The sequence below is a fragment of the Mytilus trossulus genome, chromosome 9, assembly GCF_036588685.1.
Source record: "Mytilus trossulus isolate FHL-02 chromosome 9, PNRI_Mtr1.1.1.hap1, whole genome shotgun sequence".
Lineage (NCBI taxonomy): Eukaryota > Metazoa > Mollusca > Bivalvia > Mytilida > Mytilidae > Mytilus > Mytilus trossulus.
The window spans coordinates 61,639,640-61,656,210 of NC_086381.1; the positions used below are offsets into that span (position 1 = coordinate 61,639,640).

Here is a 16,571-nt window from a genome sequence, read left to right on the forward strand (position 1 = left end):
ACGGGTGTGTTCTAGTGTTATAATATATTTCAAGAAAACTCTCCGTATAAATTACATAGGTAGTTCAAATACTTTTGATATACTCAATTCAAAATCTGTATATATAATAGAACAGTATAGAATGTTTCATTTTCCAAATTACAGGGTCTATAAAGAGCATATAAATCAAGAACAAAAAGTGAAAGTGCGAACTACTTTTTCGAAAATCCTTGTTATTTAGTTCCTGAGAAATATACGACAATATTCATGGGACGAACGGACAAACTGACGGACTGACTGACGGATGGACGGACGGGCAGAGGTAAACCAGTATATCCCCCACTTTTTTTTAGAAGTGGCGATATAATGATTGGGACAATATTTAGACATTTATCATTACATCACCACAAAGGCTTATGGTCCGAATCGTAGCCAAAAGAAAAAAGAAAAAAACAACTAACACGTTAATATCAAATACAGGTAACAGTATCAAGACCTGTTCTACATAGGTAAAAAAAAATTAACAATAAATAGTAATAATAATTTTTTTTTGTTGTAATAACAAATTTCGAAGATTTATTATGTTATCTTTCTTTTTAAAGTTCTGTCAAGTGCTAGAAAATACTTTAAAAGTCCCTCTCTCCAATTGTTATGAAGTGAGCATTCGATTGAATAATGACGCTCATCCTCAGCTATACAATATAAACAGTAGCGCGCAATACGATTTTTTAGTATCTGTCTTTTTCAATTCCTAATGTAATGGATGAGCACTGATTCTTTATTCGAAAATTGGTCTATACATGTATTCTGAGTTGCTGCAGTTACATGAAGTAGGTGTATTTTCACTAAATTAACATCTTTACACAACTGACCGCGCTGAAGTTTACGTCCATTATTCATTTTTCATTATTCAAAATTCAATAATGAATAATGAAATAGTTCACTATTCACTATTCAATGTTAAGTGATGAATAATGAATGTTGAAATAGTTTATGTTTCATTATTCAAGTTGAAGCGGTGAATAGTGAAATAAAAATAAAAAAAATTGACAGACACAGTGAGTATAGCTATATCCCGTATTTTTAAATTCATCATTTTGGTGTTATCTAACGAATATTCAAATTGTCATCACTAAAAAAAAAAAAACACTCTTTAAATCTTTAATTTTATTTATTTATTTAGCTTCGGAGGATAAACTAGTGGGTTTTCCAAACTATTCTTGACAGAAATTCCTTGCCTAAATGTATGGACGACCTGAATACTAAAACATATATATAAACTATTTCATTATTCATTATTGAATTTTGAATAATGAAAAATGAATAATGGACGTATTTCAGCGCGGTCACCTAATGACCTATAACTCTTTTCCGCATTTTATCCATTGCCATCACTTGTAGTCCTTTGTTTGTAGCTGAAATACAATAAAATATGGTTATTCCGGAACTTTGCATTAAGCTAATATCCGTATTATATAGTAGCAATTATAAACTGTGTATCCCCTTAGTAACGTACTTTCACTTTAAACCGGAAATCATGTACTATTTTTTGTCGCGTATAGACTCAATTTTAACCGTTTCTGTTCAGGTGACCAGTGGGCACCGTTCAGCGTAACTATTATCCTTGTGCAAATACAATACAAGTTATGAATGTCTTGATGGCGGGTATTTCCTTGTTGTATTCCTTAACTATTTTGACCATTTCTGTATAATTATGTTTGAAAATTTTGCTTATTATCCTCTATTCGTGTATTTTAACATCGCTTTTTACTCTTTAGTTCATGTTTCCCTATCGTCCTTCCATAAGATGGGAATGAGCAAATGTATCTCTTTTTTTAAAACAAATAAATGCTCTAAAAATAAAATTGAGAATGGAAATGGGAAATGTGTCAAAGAGACGACAACCCGACCAAAGAAAAATCTAGTATATCAGAAACATAGTAAATAAGTATAGAAATTGTTTAGTTTACATCGGGTATTCACAGTAGAAAAAAAAAGAGATTCATCAATGGGGGGTCATGATTTTAATTGACATAACGACCTTCATACTAGACTGTTTTCTCCATTATTTTGATACGTTGGATAAAACAGTAAACATTGTTGAAAAATGAATATTTTAGTTTCTTGTGTACTATTTGGAAATTAGAATGGCGTTCGTTATCACTGAACTAGTATATCTTTGTTTAGGGGCCAGCTGAAGAACGCCTCCGGGTGCGGGAATTTCTCGCTACATTGAAGACCTGTTGGTGACCTCCTGCTGTTGTTTTTTTATTTGGTCGGGTTGTTGTCTCTTTGACACATTCCCCATTTCCATTCTCAATTTTATTTTACTGAATATATGCTATCTGCAGCATATCATTCTAAATATATTTTGCTTGATTTGGATTCAGAATAACCAACGCAAATATTTCAACCAATCATCGAACGGTTGTGTACATATTGTTGCTCTTTTCTACAAAACATGTGCAATGATAACCACCTGACTTTAATGTAGTTTAAAACAATGCATTGATGCATAGTTTATCCAGAAACTATGAAACTACGGAATGAGTTGTTGACGTCAAAGGTACAAAAAAGACATCTAAACACCGTAAATTTGGAACGATTTTCATTATAACAAGGCATTTATTATTTAGATTAAATTTCAAAAGTGATAAAAGTTATGTCAGATTACAACCTCATACGAAGCATTACAAAAACTTATTTCATAATTGAATTTATATTTCTTCCATTAACTCGTTCTTTTAATTACAATGCTATGATAGCAATGGATATTACTATCGCATTTCCCGATCGGTGTATTGTGATACCTGTAACAAGCGATCAGATACAATTGGAAAACACGTGATACTTTATTACCCCTTACGAGGCGGGTGCGACATGTGGAGCAGGATCTGCTTACCTTGTCGGAGCACCTGAGACCACCCCTAGTTTTTGGTGGGGTTCGTATTGTTTATTCTTTAGTTTTCTATGTTGTGTCCTGTGTACTATTGTTTTTCTGTTTGTCCTTTTCATTTTTAACCTTGGCGTTGTCCCTTTGGTATCTTTCGTCCCTCTTTTAAAAGTGCAAGTCCATTATAATGATGGTATCTCTTGAACAGAAATTGAATTGGTCAAAAGCAATGCAACGTCAACTACCTTTATTTGGGGAACATACATGTACACACATATGCAGTAAAATTGATAAAAGATTTGACTTGCCACTTATCTTTGAAACTCAAAATAGTAAATATAAAATACTCACCATAATTTTGTCCAGTGAATCCATACATGTCCCAACATCCGTCAGCGTTTTTAGAATTAGGTACTGCTTGTGGATATAATATAATGATATTATTTAACTCTCCTACCTCGTTATAACCTGTATGTTTTACATAGACATCATCGATATAATGTCTGAAAAAAATACAACAATTGTTAAAGCAGCAACCATTTGATTTTCTTGGGGGGGGGGGGAGGGGGGCTATGTTTTTTTTTCTGTGCAAACTTTATTCGGCGAAGGACAATCTTTTTTTGGCGACAAACCGAAAACATTTTTTTTCTTTCAATTTTAGCATTACATATAGTGGCAGCCTTGGGTGATACAAACAATTCTTTTTCCCAGGGTCCAAAACAAATTATTTTTTTCACCAACACCTGGAAACAAACTTTTTTTTTCAAACCCCCCCCCCCCCGAAAATCAAATGATTGCTGCCTAAGTCAGTGAGTGTGTGGTAGGGGTTTATAGAATAAGGAAAAGAGAATAAAGGGCAAAATTAAAAAGGGAGAGAGAGAATAACAGACGAACTTGATAATGAATAGAGCATACTGAGGTGCTTAACGACAGAGAAGAGAGAATAATGGCAACAAAGTATAAAGAATAAAAAATAGCATTAGATATAGATTGTAGAATTTAAGGACCACCCATCCTGGACCTCGTTTATAATTTGTTGAGGTTATAAATGATTTTGGCCCTAAATGGTAGAATTAATATTTATCAGCAGTGAAAAACAACATCTGATTTTCAAGGATAATTTTTCATATTTAGCAGCAAATATTACACACCGAGGTAAGACGAGTCAACGTTATATTGGTGTCATGAGAATGAGTATACCTTGGACGAGACGAGAAAGACACGATGTGTTTGGTTCTGTCTTGAATGATAAGTTCATAACGAAAAACCACGCAATAATTTAGCTTGAATCCACTTGAATCCGGCTTAAATAATTAATCGTGTGCACGTGGTAGTTTGAACAACTTTGGCTCTGTTGTTTTCTTATATTTTTCAGACACCCTTTTGCATTGTACTTAAGACATTTTTATGTACGTTTCGCTATTCATAACAAGTAATAGGACTGATACATACCTGCCCATTTTGCAGCCATGTAGTGCAATGTGAAGCTTACATTCTACAAACAAAAATGTTGAGGTATCATGTTTATCTGATGAAGATTTTTTTCTACCTTAACGATAGTTCAAAAAAATTGTCTATACCATACCCTAAGGAAGACTGGGATATATAAATAAGGGCATCTGGCTCTTTTCAAAAACAGGCACTTAAACCGTAGCAAAGGTCTCAGATTTTGTCTAAGGTGTCGTCTGATTGGCAGTTCCGGCTGTAAAAACTTGAAGTCAGATTTGGGACGTTAAATTTCCTCGAGGATTCTGATGGTGGCCTGTATAATTGCTAAATTGTAATCTTTTGTTGCATGTGTACCAAAGTTAACATGCTATTAATATGCTGGAAACAGTCATAAGTTTAGCAATGAAAACTGCATGATTCGATTATGCAAATGAATGTACTAACATTATTCAACCATTCTAATGTTTATGGTCTATTTGGACCAGTATTTTTTTGTCATGGTGGTCGAAATCACGGTTACCTCCATTTACTACCCTCTCCAATTTCTTTTTTTTATTTGTTCCACCGGTAGTGAATCACATTGATCTATAGTCCTTGTTTATTTCAATGATGGGATCAATATACAACCATGCACCTACATCTTACTTTCTACCATTAAGGAAAGTTAAGCTAACACTTCCGGAATGAAACAATTAAAACATTCTGACTTCGCGTACGTTGTTGGTGATAATACGGGTTTTGCTTTCCAGTTCGCCTTTATTGCATTTGTTAGACGTTTCGGAATTGATAACTATATAAATGTATATATCAAAATGTGCGTAATTAAAAGTAGAAATGGAATATGCCTTAAAATCAATACTTTTATTCATTTTGTTACTCGAATGATCCCTAATAATACTGATTTTGAGCGTGTAGACAAGTAACACCGCGACATATGATCAGCGTTGCTTTGAAGTTATTCTTGTCATTTTTTAAACTTATTAAAAAAAAGTTGTACTCCTAGTAAGAGTAGTCTTTGGTGTTAATGGTGTATGTTTTATTTATGACGTCATCGTTAACTGGACGCGTCTGACCAGGACGAAATGTTCACTTTGTTTTGTGGTCAAGCCGAAAATTGAAAAAAAATATGGATAGGGGGAAGTTAAGAGTGATTTTTAAAGGTAATTCAAATAGATTATTCCGAAAATGATATATCTTTTTATTCCGTATATAATAAGGGAACAAAAATTAAAAATTTTGTTACAACAATTCAAAAGATCGTGGTAGAATTAATGATTTTTTGAAATTTGTATTTCTGTCACAAAACCCAAATCTCGCATATTTTTTGGAGCTCTTCAAAATTCGAACGAATGCTGCAGATCCAAACCACAATTTACATATCCACCCTTCCTGTGTCAAAATTATACAATAAATATACAACTTTCTATGTCTTCAATTAGTAAGTATTGTTTAAATTATGTCCTAAATTGTTCATTTTATTAAATCCGTTGAAATGTCACACTCGCCGTTTTCTGACGTTTTGGCGTATTTGTTAAGTGTCTTATGAAAAGTAATAGGCAGTTGCAGTCTTTTCTACGAAATGAAATTATATTCAAACGTGAAAACTTTTTTTTTAAGTGTATGAAAAAAAAATTGTGTCGAAGATTTAAGAGAAAATATTGAAAAAAAAATAAACGCGATCTTTTTGTTTTTGTCTAGTCAAAATGTCACAAAACGCCGTTTTTTACATTTTTGTTACAAGTATGATAAGTCATATTATACAGTTTTGGAGGGGGGAAAATTTGAAATTATAATAGCACAAAAAATACTATATAACATTAAAATCTACTGTTCAGGGATTTTTTTGAACCCATTTTCGATCACATGTCGGAAGTATTAACGACACAGTCAGCGACTACTTTTGTCTAGTCATAATGTCACACCATGCTTTTTTACTTGTTTTGGCGTTACGTTCTGTAAAACTTGACATGTAGTGCCTAACGTCGCACATTACGGAAGCCTTTACGTGCTATGCTAATTAACTTTTTCCAATATGATATAACGAATGATGTATTTGATATAACAGATTATGAATTTGATATAACAAATTATCAATTTGATATAACAGATTATCAATTTGGTATAACAAATTATCAATTTGATATAACAGATTATCAATTTGATATAACAAATTATCAAATTGAATTAGAAATAACATAGTGTCAATTTGATATAACAAATTGTGAATTTCTCTACCAATAGTATGATTTAATTATAATAATGAGATTGGTTGAAACATTGCGTAACCCAAATTGGCGCATTTTTTTGTGTATTGATTCATTGTTTATCTGACGTCCAGCGACAAATATGTCATTGAATGCTTATTCAAAACTTTCTTAACGGGTTTAATGTTTCTGAAAGCCTCTCCCTCCCCTTTTATCTATTATTTGAGGCAGTTTGGGGGACTAGTTTGAATGTTCTCTATTCGGTACATGGAACCTGGTGTCTTAGAACGAACGATTATAATAGAAAAAAGATCAATTTATATTGCACATTTTCAAATCAGAAAGAATGGATCTTTTGTGGATAGTTGTCTCATTGGCAATCATACCACATCTTCTTTTTTATATAGTGTGTTTCTAGGGACATAGGAATATGCAAGGATAAAAAATGCTGTCACGCTTCTTTATCAATTTCGATGGGCATATACAAGGATTAATGAAACATCCTTAAGTTCATCCTTGCATTTTTCTTTATATATTTGCTTCAATATTTATTTTGTTTGCACACTTTTTATTAAAAAACAAAGACCCATGCGCGAGATCTTGAAGAGAAAACCCATGCACAATCAGTACAATACTGTTGATAAAGTTGCAGTAGGAACTGATTTTTCTCTTTATCTTGTCTAGATTGTGGTGCACATTCGCATATACATTGTATTTTTTATATATGTTGTTGTTTGCAATTTGATGATAGTATCAAGAAAAACGTAAATAGCTGAGACAGTGACAACTATAGAATTACTTTTATTTCCATGATGAACCAAAGTGAACACATATATATGCATAAAACTTTAATATTAAACCAGCATAAATCAATGCTCGTGGTTTTAGTATTATTCAACTAGGAAAGTTTTCGCTAAAATGGGCTATCGAAAATACAGCTGAACGGATTAATCCTGCGCTAAAATGGGCTCTAATGTCTGCGCTAAAATGTCCCCTAGTAGTTTTTCGCTAAAATTATCTGCGGCCATCTGTTTTCTTGTTCATAGTTGAGATTAAATTTCTTTTTGTTTATGAAATTGGCAAATTTGATTAAATTAATTTTATTGTGGTTAATTTTGAATTTGTTTTCAACTGTTGATTCTTTTAATATTTAATACAGGCGATGAAACAAACGATTCAACTAATAAAATTTTTATTCGGAAATTATCAAAAGCGGATAAAAGAATAAGCCCTTGACACCATTTGCGAGTATGATGGTCTTGTGAAACAATGATAGTCCGTCGGAAGGGGGGCGATAAATGACTGACCCATGTTAAGAGAGAGCAATATCTCTTGCACATAAAAGTCACCCTTTTGGATTTCGAAAAGAGCAGGCTAAGGTTACAAGGACGCACTACCACCCTCAAAGTGGAAACGTATAAATATAAGTTGTAATAACTTGTTTCCCAATCCAATATAAATAAATATGTTTAAACTAAAAGAAAAAGCAGCAGAAAAGACAGTGGTTTAAACTTTTTTTTTAAATATCCTGTTTCAATCAAAAGAAAGTGAAAATATCTTTGCTCCAAGTGGATACTAATTTAAATGAATTTTATTTTTCCGTTTTAATTTAACTGTACTTAAAAAAAAATGTGCCGCTTTTGCATTTAGGTTCTATACGTAGCAAGTCAAGCAAACCGCTCATATAAATTATGCTGTATGATTGAGCTGCACGAAATAAAAAAAAAGTACGACGTTATTTATACATTGCATGAAAAGTAACGTCAAAATAACGTTACCAAAACTAACACCAACACCGTACGCGACGTCTATACAAGTATTGGAAATGCAACAGAAATGTGGTGTGATTGCCAATGTGACAACAATACACCAGGTCAGACTCTGAAATCAAACCATCAAGTTCTGGATTTTGTGTTTCAAGCACACATTTTTTACTCCGAGTATAAGTCATAAAGTTTTATGAACGACAACTCCGAGATCACCGGAAGTGAATTCACATAATTAAAGGCAACATACAGCCTTCGACAAGGAGCATGATGAGGGCTGTATTAAAAAGTTCCCCACATGAAAAAATATGAAACAATTCAATTAAGAATTGAATGCTTCTTTTTGTAAATTTATTAGGGTGTAAAAGCGTTGACCGAAGTACATTTTGTATGAAGCGCGGAAGCGCTTCATTCTAAAAATGTACGCACGGTCAACGTTTTCACAACCCGATGACATTACAAAAAGAATCATTCAATACTGATAATTATATTTTTTAGCTATGATCATGAAAGCACGACTTTTATCAAGTTTTATTTAATTCACCTATGCACTTCATTTGGGGACCTCGTGTCATCATGAATGATACATTTTACTGTCTAATGCAATTCCTTACGGAACAACATGTGATGTGCAGTTAGCCAATCAGACTATCGTATTATAATGAAAAATATATCTAATGTAATTAATTATCAATAAATCTAATGGCATCGTTAATTTAAAAACAATAATGACAGCTTACTACTTGTATTTTGAGAACATCCTGACGGAATATATACGTATCCTGTATTATCCATACTGTAAGCCGATGTGGAGTTTTCTGTAAACTCTGACTGGTCAAATGTCAAAAGCTATGAATAAAAAAATGTAGAACAGTTCTATATTTCATTGACAAGCTTTGGGTGACGCCCACATCAGTAGTAATTTGATGTTGTTTTTTTATTCATAGTATAGATATAGGAAGATGTGGTATACATATAAGTGCCAATGAGACAACTCTCCATCCAAGTTTACTAGTGTTTGTTTGTAATGCCTTTCTTTTTTTAATGTTTTATCATCTAACACACAAGTATTTAAGTATAGAGCACTGTATGTTATAACAAATTGAATGCTTGCATATCATGGTAATTTGAATCCCCAAACAAGTCAAAGTTATTTGTCCTCGAAAAAAGGACAATCAGTTGTAACTAAAAGTAGAAACAAATATTTTGTAGTGGAACTTTTGAAGTGCGTTTTCTAGTGATTACGTTCTAATAGTGAGTTACAAATACTTCTGTAAATAACGTTTCACATTTATGTAAATTAATGTATCAATGTGAATAAAACACCAAAATATAAAAAAAAAAAGAAGATGTGGTATGATTGCCACCGAGACAACTATCCACAAAAGAAACAAACATTAACAACTATAGGTAAAATTGAAAGGTGTATGAATCAAAATTAAAACACTATCCGCATTAAGCTTGCATTTTACGGAGATATTTGTCTAACATATGTCAAATTGTTTACGTGGTTAAACATGCCCCAATCTGTATACCGGTTGTCTGACATTTTGTAGAAAACAAGGCAAAATTTAGCTTATACATTGTAAGTAGCAATCGTTTTTCTTACTGACCTTACCTGCCCGGACACAATTGTGTTGACTGTTGGTTTCTGGAATTATCGTACAAATTGTTATAATCAATAAGAATATGGAATGTGAATGGATTTAACTGATAACTGAGAGAAAAAAACAATTTTAATTTGATACCTTAGTCAAGAACTGTTGTGTCCTGTACATTTTACATACATTGTAGGATAATGTTTGGTACTGACTATACTTCTACTGCCGTTTTTAGGTTTAAAAGTGTCTTGAATTCCCCCCCCCCCCCCCCCCCGCCCCCCCCCCCCCTCCATTTCAAATTTGATATTGTGTATGATTTTTCGACTTGCAAAATCTCTACTCTACAGATTCAAGTCAAGTAGATTACGTTAGAAAAAATGATACATATACATTTAGTACAGAGTCTCTTGTAAGTAATGTGTAGTTCGTGTCTAAACAGAGCTACTGCGGGATTTATAAAGTACACACCTAGTTGTCAAAAGCTACGCATTCTTCAATGATACAGACCTTGACATTTTAAAATAAAAGAGAGGGGAAAGATATTAAAAGTAAATTCAAACTGATCATTCGGAAAAACTGAAAACGGATGGCAAAAACGGCAACCGGTCAAAATTAGATGCAAACAACGTCGTGTTGTCATTTGGTCTCTTAAGGAGAGGTGTCTCATTGGCAATCATACCACATCTTCTTTTTTTTATTGATACAAAATTATAAAAACATTAACAAAAAACGAAAGACTGATCAACACAAATTCTACTGAAATCGTCGGTAATCCAAGGTGCTCCGGAAGGGTATGCAGATCCTGCTCCAAAATTGTCACCCGTCGTGTTGCTTGTGCATACATGTACAACTTACAGACTTAGATGTATTAAATGATGAGAACTTACTGTTAGATTTCCATAAATCCAATTCAACAGATCATAAGCTGCATTGTAACCACAATTGTTAATAAAATTACTGGACAACTTATTACAAGGTCCTCCATAATTGTCTGTTGGCTATGTGTAGAAATAAACAAAATAAACAAAATTGAAAAAAAAATCTACAAATAAATTTATTTTCTTTATGAAAAGGAAAATATCAAGCGTGACAGTGTGAATGTTTCTTTTTTAAATGGCAAACATCGTCATTTAGGGCAATTACTTAAAAAGGAAGTCGACTGACGATTTTGGAGAATAGTCTTATTTATAGATCTAGTGTTGCTGCTTTTTTGTTTGTCCTAAAACGCGTTTCTCTACCTATCATACATTTTAGTCTGTTACAAATGCATATCTTAGCCAAAAAAAAAAAAAAATGAGACGCAATGTATGTATATATATAGCGATGTTTAATATAAAAGAAACAAAATCATTTGATCCCGATATTATAATTTTAGCCATGTTAGCCTTGTTGATTGCAGACAGAGTCATCGGACCTTTTTTTAAAGCTAGATGCAGCAATAATTAAGTTTGGTGAAAGGTTTTAGCTGAGCCGATTTTTGTCTAAAAGTGTCAAACTGTCAAAGACGAAGACGAACAACAGACGATGGACGGTGTATTTTTCATGTGTAAAATGTAGCTTTGTTTCTTAAGCATGCTACTGTATAGACATACGTTACCATACAGTGCTGTGCATCCATGTTGAATACTGATTTAATATTGAAACTTGATACAAAGTTGTTGTAATATGACGCAATGTTGTGTCCATTCTCTGTAAAAGTATTCCTGAATTATGTTGTATATCAATTCATGTACTATTCTATTAAATAAATTTTATTGTACATGTATATATATACCATGTTTATTCCAATTGTACATATACATTTGAAGGTAAGTTACCTTTTTCTTCAACCATGGACAACGAAAGCGTACTCTACAGTATTTTGAAGGTATAAAATTTGTACTAATGCCACCGTCTATCATCAGTACAGCGGATATAGGTACTAAGCAAGCGGGCGTGATCGATTTTGACCTCACACGGTAACACAAATCTTTGTTTTTTTCTCATTATATCAACGTGTATTTCAATCTAAACATAATTGTTGTTTTAGGAAATGATTTAGTCGTAGGTTGATGATTAGAGTTAACTTTAGTTCCTTTAATTGCTATAATCCCTTCTTCGCCTTGTCATTTGGTACATAGTCTTCCCCCCTTGTTTAAAGGTTATTGGCTATATCGATTCTACCAATTTTGAACATCAAAAAACCAACATTATTTAAACAATGCATGTAATTGGAACATGCATCTGCGAATTTATTTTAGTTATTCATTCATTCAGCACCAAAAAACCTAGCAACCAAATTGTTCGAAAGTATTGAAATACATCATTGGGAAAAAAGAAAGACAAAGCAACCGTCTATCATTCGTGGTTCAGGAAAAATAACAGACACAAAACTAATATCTTCTATCTTTGTTTCAAATAGAAAAACAATCATCAGGTTAAAATTTATTTGAAAAAAAAGCTGCAAGTGGGGAAATATAATTTGTTTTCTCTTTCCTTGTTTAAACATATTTATTTATAGTGGATTTGGAAACAAGTTTTACAACTTATATTAATCCCTTTCCACTTTGCGGGTGCGAGTGCTGCCTTGTAGCGGAATTAGCCTACCCTTTTTTCAAAATCTACAAGGGTGTCTTTAACGTGCAAGAGATATGGCTCTCTCTTAACACGGGTCAGCCATTTATCGTCCCCGTCCGACGGACTATCATCGTTTCCTCAAGACCATACTCGCAAATGGTGTCATGGGAGAGCCGAAAATTGAATTCTTGAAATTTTCATCCCAAACGGGAATCGAACCAGAAACCCTTGTGTTAGTAGTCCGATGCACTAACCACTACACCACGGCTCTCTTTCCTGGTCGTATAGTAGAGCTAGGCAATAGAGTAGAGCTATATACTTAAGAATACACATTTTGGGCAATTGATTCTGTGGCTCATCGGTAAGATGTGCGACTGACAGCTTAAAGATCCCTTGTTCTCGCCTCACTACCGGAGATAAAAATTTATAAAAAATATGTACTATTTTCAATATTACTCAACTTAACTTTAATTTCATTTTAGTTTCGAAAACGTAACCACAAGTAACTCATTGCATATACAAAACTATATTTATATATATAAATTTCTGTGCATAACCGCAATCTTAGTTTTTGGTTTTGCCGTTAAAAGTTCGTATTGAATTTCTTTGGATATCTTTGATGATGGGTTGCGGTATTTTTGACATAAATTTTCCATCTTACTGTCAATTTTGTACATAAAAGTCTTTTGAATATTTTGCTCGTTTAATCGTTTTCTCATTGACGTTTACCGTATACACTTGTTGTTACTGTCAAACATGATAATAAGACTTGTTTTTACCTATGACTTCAACGTATGTTTGTATGCAGTTCAGCATCAGTCACGAGTACATGTTAAGATATACTTCAGAGTGCATTCTTTGTTTCATTTTGCGAACTTTGTTCGTAAACTGTGCCAGTGTATGCGTAAACATTTGAAAAATATGTCTTCACTGGGACATCTAGAGCTGAAACCTGAAGACTTCAGTTTAGCAGGGGCGTAACTCTAAAGCTGTTTTAGTCGTTTTTTTGCAAATAACATCACTGTAGAAAAATTGTGATTTCCAATAAAGCAAAATGTTTAAATAATGACTCAGATATGTCAACTAAATTGCTTATATAACATTAATAGTTTTTAAACGACTTAATTTGCCACTGGACGTTCAACAGCCATCCGTTCATACTATTCAACTATACATTTCTAATTAGAATTATTTATTATGGAGAAAAATCCAGATATATCAAACTGTTTGTTATCGAATTTGTATAGGTTTTCAAGAAGTTTGAACTTGAATGTGGGTGTTGGTTTCTTTTAATTTCATACAGAATATCCCATAAACAGTTGTATCATAAAAGATGTTTTTCATTATCATTAATGGAAATAAATCATACAAAAGAATTGTTCAGTCTGTATCATGGTTCTTTCAGATCAGTAAAGTATGTACCAACATTTTTAAAATACTAGATGGCGGCCATGTTGAAAATATAAAACAACGCATACTAAAAAAAAATACGTTGAACATTAAAATTCGTGGTTGGCCTGAACCTACGAAATCCACGAAATTTATAAAACGAATATAAATGAATCCACAGACTGAGTACACCTTATTGTATAAAAAAAAAAGATTTTCAATCATTGATTTTCATTGAAAAAGATCATGTTGCAACTATATTGAGAGTTTCATACACTATACACGTAAACGCTAATTAGTGAAATAGTTCAAAGTAGTTTTGAATAAAAAGCTGACTTGAGTATAATATGTAAATGCATATCCTGTTATATCTGTTCAAACTTACGTGGGTTAATTTGGGTGTCTGCACTTCCAGCAAAAACATATATTTTATCGTTTTTCATGTTGGAAACTGCATCAATATTCCCTTTACTGGACTCGGAGAATGTGAGGTGCTCCATTGAGGAGATTGATTCAAATATTGGTATTTTCATACATGCTAATGCAGCTATAGATGAACCATGAGCACAACCATAAGGAACTGAAGAAAAACAAACGAAACGTCAAAGTCTATATAAATGCACCCTTGTGTCGCAATCAAAAGAGTTAAGCAAGTTATAATGTACAATGTAGAGTATGTAACTTTCAACGTGTTATTTCGTTTATAAAATATAAGAAGATGAGGTATGAGTGCACATGAGACAACTTTCCATCAGAGTCACAATTTATAAAATTAAACATTTATTGGTGTACGGTCTTCAAGTTCGATAAAAACACAAAACACTAAGTTTGAAATGTTTTGCTCGTTATTTTTTTTTTTTTTTTTTAAATTATATACGATACGATATAATTGACCAAACAAAGAAATATGACTCACAAACGTTTCCGAAAGTACACTTGTTCTATGTCTCAAATGTATGTCTACCACAACTTTCATTGAGATTTATTTAAAAAGAAATAAATGCAATTGAGAGAGATTAAAAGCTCTTAGACTAAGTCTGCACTCAAAACATTTTAAGAATATGGTGTATTGCTTATGTTGATATAGTTTGACGTTATATGAGTCAAGTTTTTTGAATATATATGAATGGAGGAATTGTGCTTGATACATGTACTTATTTTTCGAGGGGGCTGTCATTTGTTTTAATTGAACATTGTATATCTTAGAGAAAAATCAAGGACTTTTTTGCTTTCTTGCTACAAGTTTGAACTATTTGTCAACAGCATCTTTAAATCAAAACGCTTAAGTTAACTTTATTACATTAACAAAGTATAGAGACCAGAGGGGATTGAATTAGATTAAAACACTTTGTCTGTACATAAAGGATAAAATGGCTTTTATACATGCATTTTTATTAAGACATTAGTGATTTTTTTAGTAAAATGGTATATGTGTGATGCATTCAAGCGAAAACGTTAAAATTCGCTTGTCTAAATGAATACTTATGAATGCACTTTTGCGCCTGTCCCAAGTCAGGAGCCTCTGGCCTTTGTTAGTCTTGTATTATTTTATTTTAGTTTCTTGTGTACAATTTGGAAATTGGTATGGCGTTCATTATCACTGAACTAGTATATATATTTGTTTAAGGGCCAGCTGAAGGACGCCTCCTGTTGCGGGAAATTCTAGCTATACATTGAAGACCTATTGGTTACCTTCTGGGTTTTTTATTTGGTCGGGTTGTTGTCTTTTTGACATACTCCCAATTTCCATTCTCAATTTTATAAGCGAATATCTTAATTATATTTGGTTTGCATATGTTGTTGACTAAAAACCTAATGGTAGAAAGTATTTAGATATGTACATCCAGCAACAACTCCTACTCCAATAAACGAAGCAGAATGTATCACGTGCATCTGTGTAGCGAATCCAGCACCAGAAGATATACCGGAAATAGAAACTTTGTCGACGTCAACATTGTAGGAACCTAAATTTATATATATAAAGAAATGATATAATTAGTGTCGGTAAATCAACAACCTGTAATTATTTTATAGAATTCTAAAAATAAACGAAAGGCGTAGGTCAAGTTACACATGTATGAGTAAGACCCCCTTTTAATGCCAAATTCTAATTTGTGAACCAACAAATGCTTTTATTCCATGTTTGCCCATGCGTATATTGGATACTGCAGAAAAATGAATTTTATCACATTGTCATGTATTTTTAAATATGTTTTATTAAATTAAAAAAAACTTCCAAACTCTAAAATGATGTACATGATGTTACTTAAGAAATAAATCATGGAAGCCATAGATTTGTTGGAAATTTACACAAGGCCGTGATATTCGAATTTTATCCTGAGCGTTAGCGAGGGATAACATTAACGAATATCAAGGCCCAGGCCATGTGTAAATTTACAACAAATCTACGGCTTCCATAGAACTTTCCCTACTTAATTGTCCTAATCAGAATCAAAATAATTGATGCAAGCTATTCTTTATTGTAGTTTTAACATGGGTAGGCATTATATTCGTGTCATTTTAACACTCACTATCGCTTGGACAAAAATAATCACGAAAACAATGCCTACCCATGTTAAAACTACAATAAAGTATAGCTTGCATCAATTAATTTTCAAATATAGCAGTTTTACAAAAACAAATAAAATGTACGGTGTACCCTTAAGTTACTTGTCTGAAAGTAGAACACAATTTTTTTGTTGTACTTCTGCTACATTGATACGGGCTGTTTTGA

General features: G+C 32.6%; 1 protein-coding gene across 1 annotated transcript; it reads right to left on the reverse strand.

The window, feature by feature from the left end:
• Positions 1 to 620: 620 nt before the first annotated feature.
• On the reverse strand, positions 621 to 14,384 carry LOC134684827 (poly(3-hydroxybutyrate) depolymerase-like). Its single transcript, XM_063544137.1, has 8 exons — positions 14,223 to 14,384; positions 11,490 to 11,581; positions 10,780 to 10,890; positions 9,910 to 9,942; positions 9,032 to 9,140; positions 4,325 to 4,367; positions 3,224 to 3,375; positions 621 to 1,394 (listed from the first exon to the last, which is right to left on the reverse strand). Exons 1-8 carry the CDS (start codon positions 14,368 to 14,370, stop codon positions 1,330 to 1,332), a joined length of 753 nt encoding a protein of 250 aa, XP_063400207.1. The 5' UTR covers positions 14,371 to 14,384; the 3' UTR covers positions 621 to 1,329.
• Between the last annotated feature and the right edge of the window lie 2,187 nt (positions 14,385 to 16,571).

Bases quoted from the DNA above. Each gene is read 5' to 3' on its own strand.
- LOC134684827 (XM_063544137.1), bottom strand. From the start codon at position 14,370: ATGAAAATACCAATATTTGAATCAATCTCCTCAATGGAGCACCTCACA. The intron at 9,141-9,909 runs GTAAGGTCAGTA...TTTTATTCATAG, and splicing joins ACACAATTGTGTCCGGGCAG to CTTTTGACATTTGACCAGTC. The intron at 1,395-3,223 runs GTGAGTATTTTA...ATTGTATTTCAG, and splicing joins ATTCACTGGACAAAATTATG to CTACAAACAAAGGACTACAA.